This window comes from Ceratotherium simum, chromosome 32 (assembly GCF_057802395.1).
Source record: "Ceratotherium simum simum isolate JZ-2026a chromosome 32, ASM5780239v1, whole genome shotgun sequence".
NCBI lineage: Eukaryota > Metazoa > Chordata > Mammalia > Perissodactyla > Rhinocerotidae > Ceratotherium > Ceratotherium simum.
Genome location: NC_141931.1, coordinates 13565215 through 13583991, shown reverse-complemented (window position 1 = coordinate 13583991; position 18777 = coordinate 13565215). Strand labels below are relative to the sequence as shown.

General features: G+C 34.8%; 1 protein-coding gene across 14 annotated transcripts in view; it reads left to right on the top strand.

Annotated features, from left to right (window-relative positions):
• The window catches only part of MLLT10 (MLLT10 histone lysine methyltransferase DOT1L cofactor), a 271785-nt gene that overhangs the window by 68802 nt on the left and 184206 nt on the right, over positions 1 to 18777 (top strand). The window contains exon 1 of one of the 14 annotated variants that reach the window (XM_087420760.1): positions 878 to 899. The exons of 12 other annotated variants lie outside the window; for them this stretch is intronic. Coding sequence is in view for 1 of the 2 variants with exons in the window: in XM_087420758.1 (XP_087276884.1) it covers positions 5755 to 5785 (31 nt within the window). In the remaining variant the exon portion in view is untranslated. Of the gene's footprint in view, positions 1 to 877; positions 900 to 5723; positions 5786 to 18777 lie in introns of those variants that run through there. One more of the 14 variants, XM_087420758.1, reaches the window with a different exon arrangement.

Here is an 18777-nt window from a genome sequence, read left to right as displayed (position 1 = left end):
TGGATGAATATTATACATGCTCTCTTGCATCTTAATTTTTTTCACTTAACAATTTGTCTATTACCAGTATAGAACTTTTTTTTTTAACCATATGTTGTATAATCAGTCACCTGTTGATGGACTTTTCTTGTCTTTTGCATTTATGACTAATGCTTATATATATGTTATTTGGCTTGTATTCACGTTCATCTGTAGGATTATTAATTCCCTGAAGTGGAAATGTTGGGTCAAAAGGATTTTGCAATTAATTTTGATAGATATTCCCAAATTATTCTCACTGGTGATTGTACAAATTTATGTTCCCAGCAGCAATGAATGAAAAAGCTATTCTCCATATCCCTGATAATCCAGTAGGTGAAAATTAGTATCTAAGAGCAGTTATTTTGCATTTTTCTTATTCTGAGTGAAGCTGAGCATCTTTACATATTCTTAAGAGCAATTTGTATTTTCTCTTTTGTGGTCTGTTCATGTGCTTTTTCTGTTTGGTCGTTGATCTTTTTCTTTTTGATTTGTTGGTGCTTTCATAGGAGCCCCTCATATATTAGGCTATTTTTAGAAAATGCTTTTATTATGGAAAAATTTCAAGCATACATAAAAGTAGAGAGAATCTCTAGGTACCTAGTTTTAACACTGATCAAGTCATAGCCAGTCTTCTTTCATCGATACCCATTCCTATCCCATTCTTCTGATTATTTTGAATTCTGTGAGCATCTCTCACATATCTGGATATTTAAAAAATGCACAATATAGTATCACACCTAAAAAAATTGACAAGGATTTTTAAAAACCATCAAATATCCAGTCATTTTTCAAATTTTCCTAATTGTCTCCTAAATGTTTTCTTTTGTAGTTGATTGAATCAGTATCCAAATAAAGTCCATAAGCTGGATCCAAATAAGGTGCATACATTTCCAATTGCTTGGTATGTCTCTTAGGTCTCTTTGTAATCTCCTTCCCCCCTTTTTTTCCTTGTCAATTTACTTATGGAAAAATCTGTGTCATTGGTCCTGTAGAGTTTCCTTCCCACAGTAGATTTGTTGATAGCATCTTATTAGGTGGTATATATGTGTGTGTGTGTGTGTTTTAACATGTTACTTTGTTCCATGTATTTTCCATACATTAGTAGTTAGATGTATTCAGAAGGTTGATCATGTTCAGTTTATTGTGGGATCAGGCAAGAATACTTCGTGGTGTTGTATACTTCCTTCAGGAGGCATATGATATTTGGTTATTTATGCGTGTGTGATGTTAGTAGTTGTCAACCAGTATCTAGATCCATTATTTTATTAAATAGAGGTTGAATAAATTGTCATAATCTATCATTACTTTATATTAGCAGGATTACTTCTGTAATTTTTTAGAAGGAATTTTTTTCTCATCAGCTGTTTTGTTACCCTGAAGTGCAGTGTGTGAAGGAAGGACAGGATAAATGTATTTATTCTTTTTTCTTAAAATTGAGGTAAAATTCATATAGCATAAAATTAGCCATCTTAAGGTATATAATTCAGTGGCATTTAATACTTTCATGATGTTGTGTAACTACAACCTCTGTCAATTTCCAGAACATTTTATCACCCTAAAAGAAAACACCCTTTCTTAAGCAGAAACTCCACATTCCACTCTTCCTCCGCCAGTCCCTGGCAACTATCAGTCTGCTTTTTGTCTCTATAGATTTACCTATTCTGGATATTATACATAACTATAATCATACAGAGTGTGGCTTCTTTCACGTAGCGTAATGTTTTTCAGGTTCATCAGTGTTGCAGTCTGTATTAGTACTTCATTCCTCTTTATGGCTGAAAAATATTCTATTGTGTTTGTGTGTGTGTGTGTGTGTGTGTGTGTGTGTGTGTGTGTGTATATGCACCGTGTTTCGTTTATCCTTTCATTTGTTGAAGGACATTTTGGTGGTTTCTACCTTTTGGCTATTGTGCATAGTGCTGCTATCAACACTGGTGTACAAGAATCTGTTTTAGTCCCTCTTTTCAATTTTTTGGGGTATATACTAGGAGTAGCATTGATGGGCCATATTGTGATTCTGTGTTTAACTTTTTGAGGAACCATCAAATTGTTTTCTACAGTTGCTGAACCGTTTTTATGTTCCCATTTTACGTTCCCACAAGCAGTGTATGAGGGATCCAGTTCCTTCTCATTCTCACCAACACTTAATATTTTTCTGAATTTTTTGATTATAGCTATCCTAGGAGGTATGAAGTGGTACCTCATTGTGGTTTTGATTTACATTTCCCTAATGATGAATGATCTTGAGTATTTTTTCATGTGCTTGTTGGGCATTTGTAAATCTTTTTTTGGAGAAATGTCTATTCATATTCTTTGTTCGTTTTGTAATTGGGTTGTTTGTCTTTTTGTTGTTGAGCTGTCAGGGTTCTTTCTGTCTTCTCAATACTAGACACCTATCAGATATATGACTTGCAAATCTTTTCTCCCACTCTATAGGTTGTCTTTTCATTTTCTTGATAATGTCCTTTGATTCACAGTAGTTTTTAATTTGATGAGGTCCAATTTATCTAATTTTTCTTTTGTTGGTGGTGTGTTTGGTGTCATATCTAAGAATCCATTGTTATCTAATGTCATAAAGCTTTATACCCATTTTTTCTTCTAAGAGTTTTATGTTTTTAGCTCTTTTTAGATTGTTGATCCATTTTGAGTTAATTTTTGCATATGATGTGAGTTAGGGGTCCAGCTTCATTTTTTTGCATGTGGATATCCAGATGTCCCAGCACCATTTGTTGAAGAGACTATTCTTTCCCCATTGAATGATCTTGGTACCCTTGTTGAAAATCAGTTGCGCATAGATGCATGGGTTTATTCCTGGATTCTATTCTATGCCATTGGTCTTTATGTCTATTCTTATGCCAGTGTACACTGTTTTGATGATTATAGTTTTGGAAATAAATTTGAAACCGAGAAGTGTGTGTGTTCCAATTTTATTCTTCTTTTTCAATATTGCTTTGGCTATTTAGCTTCTATTGCAATTCCATGTGAATTAGAGGACTGCAAAAAAGGCCAGTGAAATTTTGATAAGGGGTTGCATTGAATCTGTAGATTGCTTTGGGTAGTATTGCTGTCTTAACAACATTAAGTTTTCCATTGTATGAACACAGGATGTCTTTCCATTTATTTATGTCTCTAATTTCTTTCAGGCACTGTTTTGTAGTTTTAAGTGTAGAAGTCTTTCATCTCCTTGGTTAAATTTCACCTGGATATTTTATTCTCTTGGATGCAAATGGATTGTTTTTTTAATTTTCTGTTTGGATTGTTCATTGTTAATGTATAGAAATCCAACTGATTCTGTGTGTTGATCTTTTTTTTAGGAAGATTGGCTCTAAACTAACGTCTGTTGCCAATCTTCTTCCTTTTTTCCTTTTTTTCCCCTCCCCAAAGCCCCAGTAGATAGTTGTAAATCATTCTAGTTGCTCTATGTGGGACTCCACCTCATCATGGCTTGATGAGTGATGAACAAGTCTGTGCCCAGAATCCGAACTGGCAAACCCCGGGCCGCCAAAACGGAGCGCGCCAACTTAACCGCTATGCCACCGGGCCGGCCCCTGTGTGTTGATCTTGTACCTTGCAACTTGGCAGAATTTGTTTATTCTAATAATTTTTTGTGTGTACTTTAGGATTTTCTATGTGTAAGATTATGTCATTTGTGAACAATAATAGTTTTACTTCTTCCTTTCCAATTTGGATGCCTTCTATTTATTTTTCTTGCCTAATTGCTTTAGCTAGAATTTCTAGTACAAGTTTGAATAGAAGTGGCAATAGTGGACATCCTTGTCTTCTGTCTGATCGTAGGGGGAAAACTTTTAGTCTTTCATCGAGTTAGATGTTGCTAGTTTGTTTTTATCATATGCCCTTTATCAGTGCCCTTTATAATGTTAAGGAAGTTCCCTTTTCTTCCTATTTTGTTGAGTGTTTTTATTATGAAAAGGTGTTGAATTTTGTCAAATGCTTTTTCTCTATCTATTGGATGATCGTGTGGTTTTTGTCCTTTGTTCTATTAATGTGATGTATTACATTGATTGATTTTCTTATGTTGAACTCCCTTTGCATTCCTGACATAAATCCCTTTTGATCATGGTATATAATCCTTTTAATAGGCTGCTGTATTTGGTTTGGTAGTTGTAGTGGGTTGAATGTTGTCCTGCAAAAGATTCATCTGTCCAGAACCTCAGAATATGACCATATTTGGAATTAGGGTCTTTGCAGATGTAATTAAGGTAAAGATCTCAAATGAGATCATTTTGGCCTAGTGTAGACACTAAATCCAATGACAGATGAGCTTGTAGAAGACAATAGGAGAAGACACAGAGACAGGGGAGATGGCCATGTGAAGATCCATGTGAAGACTAAGGTAGAGATTGGAGTTATGTAGCTATAAACCAAGAAATGCCAAGGATTGCCAGAACCACCAGAAGTTAGGAGAGAAGCATGTTGATTTCAGACTTCTGGCCTCTAGAACTGTGAAAGAATAAATTTCTGTTTTGTTAAGCTACCAAATTTGTTGTAATTTTTTAATGATTGCTCTAGGACACTAATAACACTAGTGTTTTGTTGAGAATTTTTACATTTATATTTGTAAGGGATATTGGTCTGTAATTTTGTTTTCTTATGTTTTGTCTGGCTTTGAGGGCATTTGATAATATGTTGGCCTCATAGAATGAGTTAGGAAGTGTTCCTAACTCACTTTTTGAGAGAGTTTGAGAAGGATTTGTATTAATGCTTCTTTATTTTATTTTATTTTTTTTTAAGATTTTATTTATTTATTTTTCCCCCAAAGCCCCAGCAGATAGTTGTCTGTCATAGCTGCACATCCTTCTAGTTGCTGTATGTGGGACGCAGCCTCAGCATGGCCAGAGGAGCGGTGCGTCGGTGCGCACCCGGGATCCGAACCCGGGCCACCGGCAGCACAGCGCGCGCACTTAACCGCCAAGCCACGGGGCCGGCCCTAATGCTTCTTTAAATGTTTGGTAGAATTCACTTGTGAAGGCGTCTGGTCCAGGCTTTTCTTTGTTGGGAGGTTTTTCTTTACTGATTGTATTCAATCTCTTGTTATAGTTCTGTTCAGATTTTCTCTTTTTGAGTCAGTTTTGTTAGTTTTGTGTGTTTCTAGGAATTTGTCCATTTCATATAGGTTATCTAATTTGTTGGTGTACAGTTGTTCATAGTATTCTCTTACAATTCTTTTTATTCTTGTAAGGTCAGTGGTAATGTCCCCACTTTCGTTTCTGATTTTAGTAATTTGAGTCTTGTCTTGATTTTCTTAGTCAGTCTAAAAGTTCATCAGTTTTGTTGATCTTTTCAAAGAACTTTTGGTTTTGTTGATTGTCCCTATTGTGTTTTTATTCTCTATTTTATCTCCACTCTAATCTTTAATCTTTCCTTCCTTCTGCTGGCTTTGGGTTTAGTTTGCTCATTTTTTTTAGCTCCTTAAGGTAGGTATATAGTTATTTTATTGATTTGAGATGTTCTTCATTTTTTTTAAAACAGCTTTATCGGGATATAGTTTATATACGATATATTTCACTCATTTAAAGTGTATAATTTATGTTTTCTCCATATTTACAGATATGTGCAACCGCCACAGTCAGTTTTAGAACATTTTTGTCATTTCAAAAAGAAACCCTGTATTTTTAAACTATCATCCCCTTATCTGTCTACTCTACCCCACCCCACCCCAGCATCTTTCTTCTTTTTCAACATAGATGTTTACAGGAATGAATTTACCTCTGGATGCTGCTCTCTATGTATCACATGAAATTTGGTATGTTGTGGGTTTTTTTTTTTTTTTTTATTTGTCTTAAAGTTTTTTCCAGTTTCCATTGTGATTTCTTCTTTGACTCATTGGTTATTTAAGACTGTAATGTTTAATTTTCATGTATTTGTGAATTTTCCAGTTTTCCTTCTGTTGTTGATTTCTGTTTTCATTCCATTGTGGTGCTGGATAAGATCTGAGTTCAGCTCTTTTAAAATTTATTGACACTTGTTTTGTGGCCTAACCTATGCTCTGTCTTGGAGAATGTTCATGTGTATTTGAGAAGAATGTGTATTTTGCTGTTTTTAGTGCAGTATATGTCTGTTACGCCTAGACAGTTTGTAGTGTTATTCAATTTCTCTATTTTCTTACTGATTTTCTAAATTCTAGCCATTATTGAAACTTGGGTATTGAAGTTTCTAACTTTCTTACTGAAGAATTATCTATTCTCCCTTCAATTCTGTTAGTTTTTGCTTCATGTATTTTGGAGCTCTGATGTTTGGTGTATATATGTTTATAATTGTTATATCTTCTTGATGTTTTGACCCGTTTTTCAATATATAATGTTCTTCTTTGTCCCTTGTAACAGGTTTTGATTCTTTTTTCATTTTCTATATATTTCTTTTAGTAGTTATCCTGGGGATTACACTTAACCTCTTAAAGTTATAACACCCTGAGAAAGATCCAAATTAGGGGAAACAAAGGCAAATGCCTTGAGTCATTGCTTCAGGTTCTCTCTCTCCCCTTCTCCCCCAGTTAGGTCAAAACTTAAGAACACAATTTTTTGAGAACAAGTTCTGCTCTACCTTTTCTGGAACCAGGGACCAGAGTTCAACTAGGAACTAGTTCCTAGTTTGACTAGGAACATGGGATGCTGTCTTCAAGACCATTGTCAAGGCAAGGAGGGGTGGAGCAAGGGCAAATAAAAATGACACAAAACTCTTACTGTTTATAAGTTTCCTCTTTCTTTATTGAGTGTTTTATTTGGTTGGTGTAAACTTTTGACTATTTTCCAGAATTCTGACAAAGTTGATTCTGACGTTTTCACTCCATTTTCCAATGTTTCTGTGACAGCACAGGTCCTTGGAGCTACCATCGCTCCAAATGCTTCATTCTTAACCTTTATTTGCCAGTTTTCAAAATGCAGGTATATTATTTGGTTGCCAGTAACAGAAACAGATTCTGGATAACTTAAGCAAAAAGAAATATATGGAACGATGTGACATAACTCACAAACTTAAAGGAAAATTTGAGCAGCTAGCATTTTGGAGTGACTAGAACCAGAAACTGATAGAGTCTCTTCAAGGGTGGTGTTCTAGTGAGAAGAGGGAATGGATACTGAACATGCTTAAATCCTAGATATCTACAGTAGTATTATGTGACTTAATGGTTGTGGGCTGAGATGAGGGAGGGGAGTTGCTCAGAAATCTGTGTGGACAGCTCAATGTATATGGTCTTAAGCTGAGTTAGAGAATGTTGGATGGAGAGTTGTTTTGGGAATAAAGAATGTTGAGATGCACTTTTCATGTGTTGAATTTAAGATGATGGTGAGATAGCTGAATAACATATATGTCAGTAGGAAATTGCATATAATAGGAGCTTTTAGCTCTTACCTTTCCTACCTCCTTGCCATGTAGTTACCTTCCTGGGAGGCTGCCACATTCTTGCTATCAATCCAGAGTTATTTTCTGCATACATAAACACTTTTTTTTTTTTAAACAAACATGGGATATAGTGTTTTATGAATTGCTTCTTCGTTTAATAATATATTTGGAGATCATCTTCATAAGTAATGAAGAGCTCTCTCCTTCTCTGATACCTCTGCATGACATTGAATTGTATAAATGAACCATAATTTATTTAACCATTCTCTTATTGATGGACATTTAGTTATTATCAGTCTTATTTATTTTTTTAAACAAAGAGTACTGCAGTGAATAACTATGTACAATGTAATCATAGGTACGTGGGTGATTATCCAGAGGCAAAAATTCCTAAAAGTGGAATTGCTGGGTCAGAGGCTATGGGCATCTGTAATTTCAGTGGATTCTGACAAATTTCCTTCTATTGAGATTGTACTAATTCACATTTTATGTACAATGCATGAGAAGAGCCTGTTTTTTTTTTTTGAGGAGGATTGGCCGTGTGCTAACATCTGTTGCCAATCTTCCTCTTCTTTTTTCTCCTCAAAGCCCCAGTGTATAGTTGTGTATCATAGTTGTAGAGTTGTAGCTCCTCTATATGGGACACCGCCTCAGCATGGCTTGATGAGCAGTGAGTAGGTCCATGCCCAGGATCCGAACCGGCGAACCCTGGGCTGCCGAAGCGCAGCGTGCGAACTTAACCACTATGCCACCAGGCCGGCCCCCTTGAAGAGTCTGTTTTTTAATCATACTTTCCTCAACACAGTTGCATGACCACCTGAGTGGGTTTTAGTTTTGGATTATCAGTCAAACTCACAAGTCACGATTAACTTATCCAACACCAAATATAGTTATAAAGGAAAAGCATACGCAGTTGAAATATTACAGAAACCTCCAAACTCTGATGCAGGTTTCAGTGTCTCCAGTGTTTTGGTTGTAAGGTTGACAAGAAGCTCATGTGAGTGCAGGTCACATTAGCACAGGGGAGCTGTCAGGTTTGGGGACCCGCAGCTTAAAAATGCCTATGCGCCATATAGCTGTTGTATTTGTAAGTGGCCAGCTCTTCTATTTTAATGTAAATGTAGACTATAAATTATAAGTCATACAATGTACACTCCTGACAACCAAGTACAGCAGGCTAAAGAGCCTTCTTGGATAAGTTATTATGAGTATAAGACCCTGCAGGACCCTCATCTATCTTCATGGTTGATGTTGCAAGAAGTTAAACTATCAGATATTTTCCTCAAGAGCCTGAAGGAGGGATTCAGAGTCTCAGCCCTTAACCCTTTGCATCCATCAGTATTAAGGATCTTTTTATATTTGCTAAGCTGGTAGGTAAAAATTATGTCAATATAGCTTTAATTTGCATTTCTCTTATTAGAGAAGTTGAGTAACTTTTCATATGTTGAAAAGCTATGTGTATTTCCTTTATGTGAAGTATTCATATTCATTCATATTCTTACCTTATTTTCTGCTTGGTACATTCCTCATGGCACGTTCTTGGATTGATGTGTAAGAGCTCTTGTTGTATTAGGGAAATTAGTCCTTTGTCAGTGGTGTGAATTGCAGATTTATTTCCTGCCAGATGGTTGGTTGTGTTTTGATTTTTGCTTTGGGCTATACAGAAATTAATTTTTATACAATCATATTTGTTAATTTTTTAAGTAATTTCCTCAGTTTGCAGCATACTTAGAAGGGCTATTTGTACACCAGGATTATTTGAAAATTTTCCTAGGTTTCCTCCAGTAGATGGCTTTTAAAAAATTTAGATTATTGATCCATCCAGAATTTATTTTAGCGTAAGGGATGAGGTATGGAGCTATTTATTTTTTTTCTAGATGACTGTCCATTTGTTCCAAATACCTATTTGGAATAATCCATTTTCCTGAGTTGATTCAAATGATGGTACACTAAATTCACATGTGATTTTGCTTTATTTCTAGACTTTATATTCTATTTAGTGATGTGTCTTTTCATGGGCCAGTACTACACGTTTCATTATTTTAGTTTTATGATATCATATCCTTCGTTATTATCTTTCTCCTCTCCTTTTCCCCTCTCCCCTTGTCCTCTTTTTTTTTTTTTTAATTTCTTTTGAGTACTAGTGGTATGTATTCTTGGTTCTACTTGATTATGTAATTTTTCTTTAAGAAACTTTTATTTTTTATTTATTTTTTGAGGAAGATTGGCCCTGCACTAACATCTGTTGCCAATCTTCCTTTTTTTTCTTATTTCTCCTCAAAACCCCAGTACATAGTTGTGTATCATAGTTGTAAAGTTATAGTTCTTCTGTATGGGACACCGCCTCAGCATGGCTTGATGAGCGGTGAGTAGGTCCACGCCCAGGATCTGAACTGGCAAACCCCGGGCCACCGAAGTGGAGCGCGTGAACTTAACTGCTACACCAGCGGGCCGGCCCCTTAAGAAACTTTTAAATCAGTTTGTTTAACTTTTTGTTTTGGAATAATTGTAGATGTACAGAAAAGTTGCAAAGATGGTACAGAGAGTTCCTGTGTACCCTTTTACCCAGTTTATCCCATTATTAACTTTTTACATTAGTAGTGTAGTATATCTGATAAAATTAAGAAACTGATGCTGGTACATTACTATTAACTGAATGCTACACTTTTTAAAAATTTTTTTGGATTTCACCAGTTTTTTTATTAATGTCTTTTTCATTTACTTGCCATGTCTCCCGGTCTACTCTGGTCTGTAAGTTTCTCAGTCTTTTCTTGTTTTTCATGACCTTGACAGTCTTGAGGAATACTGGCCAGGTACCTGTTGAATGTCTCTCAATCTGGGTTTGTCTGATAGTTTTCTCATTATTAGATTGGGTTTATGGGTTTTTGGAAAGAATACCTTAGAGATAAAGTCCTCTTCTCATCACATCAAGTCAGAGGGTACAAAAAATCCACATGACGATATTATCCAAATATCGACGATAAAATCCAAATCCACATGATGATATTATCAGGCTATTTGATTTTTAAACATCTCTTTGGTATTTTTATGATTGTCTTAAATTTATAGATTAGCTTAGGGAAAATTGACATTCTTTCAACAATACATTTGTTGTGTGCCTCCTATGTGCAGGCAGTGTTCTAGATACAGCAGTGAACAAAACAGACCAAAAATCCATGCCCTTACAGGGCTTACATTATGGTGAGGAAAGATGGACGATAAATGAGAGAAGTAAGTAAAATATATAGTATGTCACGTATTACGGAGAAAAAAGAAAGAAGAGGATACATACCGAACTCTGGAGTGTGTTATGTGAGATTTTAAGTAGAGTGATTGGCGAAGACTCTACTGAAGAGATAATATTTGAAGAGAGACCTGAGATTGACAAATTGGAAGATGGATGGGCACAGCTCCTATAGGATTCGAGAAATCATTATAATAACAGTGTTTACAAAGAATGAGTTGCTAAACCATTGGGATGTTTTGAGCAGAGGGGTGACTTCATGAAACTAAGGTTTTAATATGATCTCTGTTGGCTGCTGTGTTGAAAGTTAGTTTTATAGTAATATTCTATGTCTGGGAGCATAAGAGCTCCTTTGTTGTTTTTCAGACAGGATGTGAGTATTCTTGGAACATTGTTCTTAGATATAAATTTTAGAATCATAATTTTCTGCTTCAGTTTTCTCATCTATAAAATGGGTTTAATAATAGTATATACTATATTGGGCTATTATGAGAGTTAAATGAGTTAATATTTATGAAGTTGTAGAACAAGGCCTATACATAGTAAGCTCTATATTAAAGTTTTAGTTAAAAATAAAATGAAAAGAAACATGAAATAGAACTGATTGTATTCTATACAAACGCTGTTGAAATTGGAATTACATTAAATTTTTAGACTAATTTTTGGATAATTGACTTTTTTTACATTATTAAGCCATCTCCTCCATGGCTATGAGATATTTCTCCATTTATTTGTGTTTTCTTTGGTGGTCTTGAGGAAAAGTTTTATAATTACCTATGTAGAGTTCTTTCATATTTTTTAATACTTATTCCTAGATACTTTATAATTTTTTTTGTATTTTTAATAGATTATTCTTGGTGTTTAGAAGTTCTGTTAATTTTTGTCTTTTGATCTTCAATCAAGTCACCTTGACAAATGCTTCTATTATTTCTAATATTTTGTCCATAAATTCTTTTGGATTTTCTATGTAGACAATGATAATATCTATAAATGACAGTTTTATTTCATTCCTTATATATTCATCTCTTTCACACTTGAGTTTACTCCAGTCAGGGTTTTCCCCACCATGCCACCAAAACTAGTTCTTGTTAAATTACTCAGTGACCTCTACATGGCTGAACCAGCTCTCAATTCTCATGTTACTTGATCTTTTAGCAGTAGTTGACACAGTTGATCATTCTTTCTTTCTTGAACACCTATCATTTTGCTGCTGGGACACCACTCTTTTTTTCCTATAGCCTTATTGACTGTCCCTTCTCTATTATACTGGATTCTCCTCTTGCAGACGACCTCTAAATATTGGAGTGCTCCAGAGTGTAGGCCTTGTACACTTATTTCCAGAATGAACTTAGTGAGTATCATGGCTTTAAGTAACATGTGTGGTATACCTTGATAGCTCCCAAATTTATATCTCCAACCTTTCCTTGTCTTCACAACTCTGGACACATTTATATCTAGTTGCTTATGCATCATCTTTTTGTGTGCTAGGTACCTTAAACTTAACATGGACATCTGAACTCCACACCTTCTCATTCTACTATTCTTGCCCTGCCTATTTGAATTAATGGCAGCTCTGTCTTTCCAGTAATCTGCAGAACTATGTGAACCTTCCCCTGCCAACCCTTCCATAATTAGTCCTGTAATGTTTCTTCCCTTTTTTGTACCTTTTACCCTTTTCTTGGATATGACATGAAGATATCAAACAACCTAACTTAACACCTTAAGAAAATAGAAAAAGAAAAATTAAACACAAAGTAAGCAGAAGGAAGGAAATAATAAAGATTAGAGCAGAGATAAATGAAATAGAGAATAGGAAAACAATAGACAAAGATTAATGAAATTGAGTTGGTTTTTTGAAAAAATCAACAAAATTGACAGTTAGCTTGATTAGCTAAGGAAAAAAAAGGACTCAAATGATTAAAATTGGAAAAGGAAAAGAGGAACATTACAACTGATGCCACAGAGATAAAAAGGATTATTAGAGAATACCATGAACAATTTATTTAATGACGAATAACTTGGAAGAAATGGATAAATTCGTACAAACGCTCAACCTACCAAGAGTGTGTCATGAAGAAATAGAAAATCTGAACGACCAGTAACTAGTAAGGAGGTTGAATCAGTATTCAAAAAGCTCGCAACCAAGAAAAGTCCAGGATCAAATGTCTTCATCGGAGAATTGATCCTCTGGAAACTTTTCCAAAAATTGATGAGGAGGGAACACTTCCAAGCTCATTTTGTAGGGCCAGCATTACTCTCATACCAAAAGCCAGAAAAATATATTACAGGAAGAAAAGAAAACTACAGATGAATATCCCTGATAAATATTGATGTAAAAATCCTCAACAAAATACTGGTGAACTGAATTCAACAGCACATTAAAACAATCATATACAATGACCAAGTGGGATTTATTCCTGGGATGTAAGAATGGATCAACATACGAAAGTCAACCAATGTGACACCATGTTAACAGAATGAAGGATAAAACCCATGTGATCATGTTCATTGATGCAGAAAAAACATTTGACAAAATTCAACACTGTTTCATGATAAATACACTTAAAAAACTAGGAATAAAAGGAAACTACCTCAACAAAGCCATATATGAAAAGCCTACAGCTAATACCATAACTCAATAGTGAAAGACCAACTTTTCCTCTAAGATAGGGAACAAGGCAAGGATGTTTGCTCTCCTCACTTCGATTCACCATAGTATTGGAGTATTGGAGTATAGCTAGAGTAATTAGGCAAGAAAAAGAAGTAGATGGCATCCCATTTGGAAAAAAAGTAAAATTATCTCTGTTTGCAGATGACATGATCGTACATGTAGACAACCCTCAAGATTCCACAAAAATTCTGTTAGCAGTAGAACACAAATTCAGCAAAGTTGCAGGATACAAAATCAATGTGTAAAAATTAGTTGTGTTTTTATACAGTAACAATGAATAATTCAAAAAGGAAATTAAGAAGGTAATTCATTTTACAAAGGCATCAAAAATAATAAAATACTTAGGAAAAAACCTAATCAAGGAGGGAAAGACGTGTACACTGAAAATGACAAAATCTTGCTGAAGGAAATTAAAGAAGACACAAATAAATGGAAAGATATCCTGTGTCCATAGTACTCAAAAGTGTTCTGCAGATTGAACGCAATCCCTATCAAAATCTGGATAGCATTTTTTGCACAAATGGAAAAATTTATTCTAAAATTCATATGGAATCTCAAGGGACCCCAAATAGCTAAACCAATTTTGAAAATGAATGACAAAGTTGGAGGACTCTCACTTCCAGATTTTAAATCATATTGCAAAGCCACCGTAATCAAAACAAGTGTGGTACTGGCATAAAGACAGATAGACCAATGGAATAGAATAGAAAGCCCAATGGTCAAATGATCTTTGACAAGAATGCCAAGACCACTCAATGAGGAAAGGACAGTCTCTTCAACAAATGGTGTTGGCAAAATTAGATATCCACGTGCTAAAAATGAAGTTGAACCCTTATCTTATACCATATACAAAAATGAACTCAAAATAGAATAAAGAATTAGGCATGTAAGACCCAAAACTATAAAATTTCTAGAAGAAAACATAGGGGAAAAGCTTCATAACTTTGACTTGGCAATGATTTCTCAGGTATGAGACTAAACACACAGGCAAACAAACAGACAAACAAGGCAAAAATAGACAAGTGAGACCACACCAAACTTACAAACTTGTACATCAGAGGACCCAGTCAACAGATTGAAAAGATAATGAAGTGGGAGAAAATATTTGCAAATAATTTATCTGATAAGGGGTTAATATTCAGAATATATAAACTCAACAATAAAAATATCAAATAACCCGATTTAAAAATGGGCAAAGAACATGAATAGACATTTCTCCAAAGATGATATACAGATGGCCAAGAAGCATAAAGATAGATGTTCAACGTCACTAATCATCACTGAAGTGCAAATCAAGTCCACAATGAGATCACTGCACACTCGTTATAGAATGGCTACTGTAAAATGAAAACACCCAGAAAATAATGTGTTGGTGAGGCTGTGGAGAAATTGGAACCCTTGTGCACTGTTGGTAGGATTGTAAAATGGTGTAACCGTTATGGAAAACAGTATGGAGCTTCCTGAAAAAATTAAAAAAGAACTACTAGATTCTACTTCTGGGTGTATATCAAAAAGAATTGAAAGCAGGATCTCCAAGAAGTATTTGCACTCCCATGCTCATAGCAGCACTATTCACAATAGTCAAGAAGTGTAAGCAACCCAGATGTCTATCGGTGGATGAATGGGTAAGCAAAATGTGAAATATATGTACAATGGAATATTAATTCAGCCTTAAAAAGGAAGGAAATTCTGAAATATGCCACAACATGGTTGACCCTTGAGGACATTATGTTAAGTGAAGTAAGTCAGTCACAAGAGGACAAATACTGTATGATTCCGCTCATATGAGATACTTAGGATAGTCAAATTCACAGAGACAGAAAGTATAAGGGTGGTTACCAGGGCTTGAGAGGAGAGGCAAAAAGGGAGTGATTGTTCACTGGCTATAGAGTTTCAGATTTGCAAGAGAAAAGGTTGTGGAGAGCTGTTTCACAACAATGTGGATATACTTAACTCTACTGCACTGTACACTGAAAGATGGTTAGGGTAGTGAATTTTATGTTATATGCTTTTAAAAAAATCACAGTAAAAATAAATCTGTATGCCCTTATTTTTTTTGCCTTACTACATTGGCCAGGACTTAACAGCACAACATTAAATAAAAGTGATAGCGGGCATTCTTAATTCTCTACTTCAAAGGTATTAAGTTGAGCATTTCACCATTAATGATATTGATAGCTATAGTTTTTGTTTGTTTCGGTTTTTTGTTTGCTTTTGGTTGCTTATATTTTTTGGGTAACTATAATTTAACAGATTAAGGAAATTATCTTCTAGTCCTACCTTGATAAGAGTTTGTTGCTTTTAAAGTCAGGAGTGGAGATACTTTTCTGTCTCTGTTGAGATGATCATATAATTGTTCTCCCTTATTCTGTTAGGAATTAAATTGATTCATTTTTAAATGTTAAATCTACCTTGTTTTCCCAAGTAAACTTATTGTGAGATTCAGTTGGCTGTTTTCTATAGGATTTTGGCATCTATGTTTATAAGGGAGATTAGGGTGTAATTTTCCTTTCTTAATACGGCCTTGTCAGATTTTGATTTCAATGTTATGCAGATGTCATTACAAGCTAGGAAGTATTCTCTCATTTTGTGTTTTCTGGAAGCATTTGTGTAAGGTTGACATTATTTTGACCTTAAGTGTTTTGGTAGGATTCTCTGGTAAACCTGTTTTTGTCTGGAGTTTTCAAAAAATCATAATTATGCATTTATTTTCTTAAGTGATTAAAAGACTATTTAAAATTTCTGGTTTTTTTGTGGTTAGTTTTTGGTAAGTTGTAATTTTGGGAAATTCATCCATTTCATCTGAATTTTAAAATTTATTGGCAAAAAGTTCTTCATTATTTTCTTTATCTATTAAGTACCAGAGTTTAAAATGACCTTGGTTATTTGTGCTCTTTTTTCCTGTTAGTCCAGCAGTGGATTTACCCATTTGGCGTTATTGCTGCTTATATTTGCAAATATTTTTGTTTTCTTCTACTTTTGGGAGGCGGGTTATTTAGGTATTTTCTAAAATTTTAAGGTGGAAATTCATTTAGCTCATTAATTTGCAGTCTTCCTAATATATGCTTTTAAAACTGTATATTTCTAGGGAGAAATTTAGCTTATCCTGTAACTTAGTTTAGTTTTGTGAGGAAGATTGTCGCTGAGCTAACATCTGTGCCAATCTTCCTCTGTTTTGTACGTGGGATACTGCCACAGCATGGCCTGATGAGCAGTGTGTAGGTCCAGGCCGGCAATCTGAACCCGCGAACCCTGGGCCGCTGAAGCAGTGTGTAAAGTTAACCACTATGCCATCAGGCCAGCCCCCAGATATTTTCATTATAATGAAGTGAAAACTCTCATGTAATTTCCTTTCTAATTACTACTATGATCCATTGATAATTAAGAAGTTTGTTTCTTGATTTCCAAATACATGAGGATTTTTATCTTTTTATTATTGACTTCTAGTTTAATTCCATCGTTGTCGGAAAACACACTCTTTGATTTCAGTCTTAAGAGATGTGTTATGAACTTGATTTACGTCTAGGATATGGTCAGTTTTTAAAGAAGTTCTATATGTGCTTTAAAAAAATTTTGTAGTCTTGGAGTGTAGTATTTTATATATATTCATATGGTCTGATTTGATATTTGGCTTTGTTAACATCTTATATATCCTTGCTGATTTGTTGAATACTTGTGCTATCATTTACTGAGGAGGATATGTTAATATTTCTCATTGTGACTGTTCATCCCTCCCTCCCCCATCCCTGACAACCACTGATCTTTTTACAGTTTTTATAGTTTTTCACTTTCTAGACGTTATATAGTTGTAATCATACAGTATATAGCCTTTTCTTTACTTAGTAATATACTTTTTTTGTGTGTGTGTGTGAGAGGAAGATTAACCCTGAGCTAACATCTGTTGCTAATCCTCCTTTATTTATTTATTTATTTATTTTTTGCTGAGGAAGATTGGCCCTGGGCTAACATCCATGCCCATCCTCCTCTACTTTATATGGGACGCCGCCACAGCATGGCTTGACAAGTGGTGCGTTGGTGTGTGCCCGGGATCCAAACCTGTGAACCCTGGGCTGCTGCAGCAGAGCACGTGCACTTAACCGCTATGCCACCGGGCCGGCCCCGGTAATATACTTTTAAGTTTCCTCCATGTCTTTTTATGGCTTGACAGCTCATTTATTGTTAGTGCTGATTTTTTGTTTGTCTGGATGTATCACAGTTTATTTATCCATTCACCTATGGAAGGACATGTTGGTTGCTTCCAAGTTTTGGCAATCATGAGTAAAGCTGCAGTAAACGTTCATGTGCAGGTTTTTGTGTGGGCATAAGTTTTCAGCTCCTTTGGGTGAATACTAAGGAGCATGAGCTAGATTGCATGGTAAGGGTATGTTTAGATTTTGTAATAAACCACAAAAGTGTCTTCCAAAGTGGCAGTTCCATTTTGCATGCCCACCAGCAATGAAGGAGAGAGTTTCTGTTACTCCTCATCCTTGCCAGCATTTGATGTTATCAGTGTTCTGGATTTTGGACATTTTAATAGGCGTGTAAGGTTCCTCTTGGATTACTTTTTATAATTCTATTCTACCCTCTGTTAGCTTGATAAAATTTAATATTAATATATATTTTACCCTCTTTCTAAATCCTCTGAGACTCTTAGGAAACTTTAAATTTATTTATCTGACTCCTGACATACAGCTTATTGTTCTTGTGTACTTTAATTCTCCATTTCTTTAAAAGTTGTAGTGTTTTCATCAGATTTTGTTGTGCAAGGGCTATGATGGTCCTTTAAAATGAAAAAGTTTGTGGAAAAGGTGTTATTTTTTATTTGAATGTTTGACAGAATTTACCAGTGAAACCTGGTGTTAGAGTGAAACCTTTCTGGGAAGATTTTTGATAAATTAATTTTTGAAAAATGGGTATAGAGATATTTCTATTCTTTCTATTTCTTTTTGTCTCAATTTTCGTGAGTTCTCTTTTTCAAGAAATTTGACTACTTTGTCTGAGTTGTCGAATTTGTTGGAATACTGTTTGTTGTGGTATTTTCTTATTATCCTGTTTGTTGGATCAGTAGTGTCGGTAGTGATAACCCCATTTTTATACTTGATATTGGTGCTTTGTGTTCTCAGGTTTTTTGTTTGTTTGGTTTTGGTTTTTCCTTGACCAGTATACCTAGTGCTTGTCAGTTTTTTTCACCTTTTAAAGGAAACAGCATTTGGCTTTGTTAGTTTTTTAAGACAGCTGCCTGTTTTCTATTTTATTGATTTCTGCTTTTATCTTTATTATTTCCTTCCTTAAACTTGCTTTGTGTATATTTAGCTCTTACTTTTTAACTTCTCAGGGTGGCACCTTAGGTCTTTGATTTTAAATCTTCTTTTCTAGTGAAAGCATATAAAGCTGTAAGTTTCCCTCCTGGCACTGCTTTTGCTCCATTCCACAAAATTTGATATGTTGTATATTTTTTGCCAATCAGATCAAAAAGCTTTCC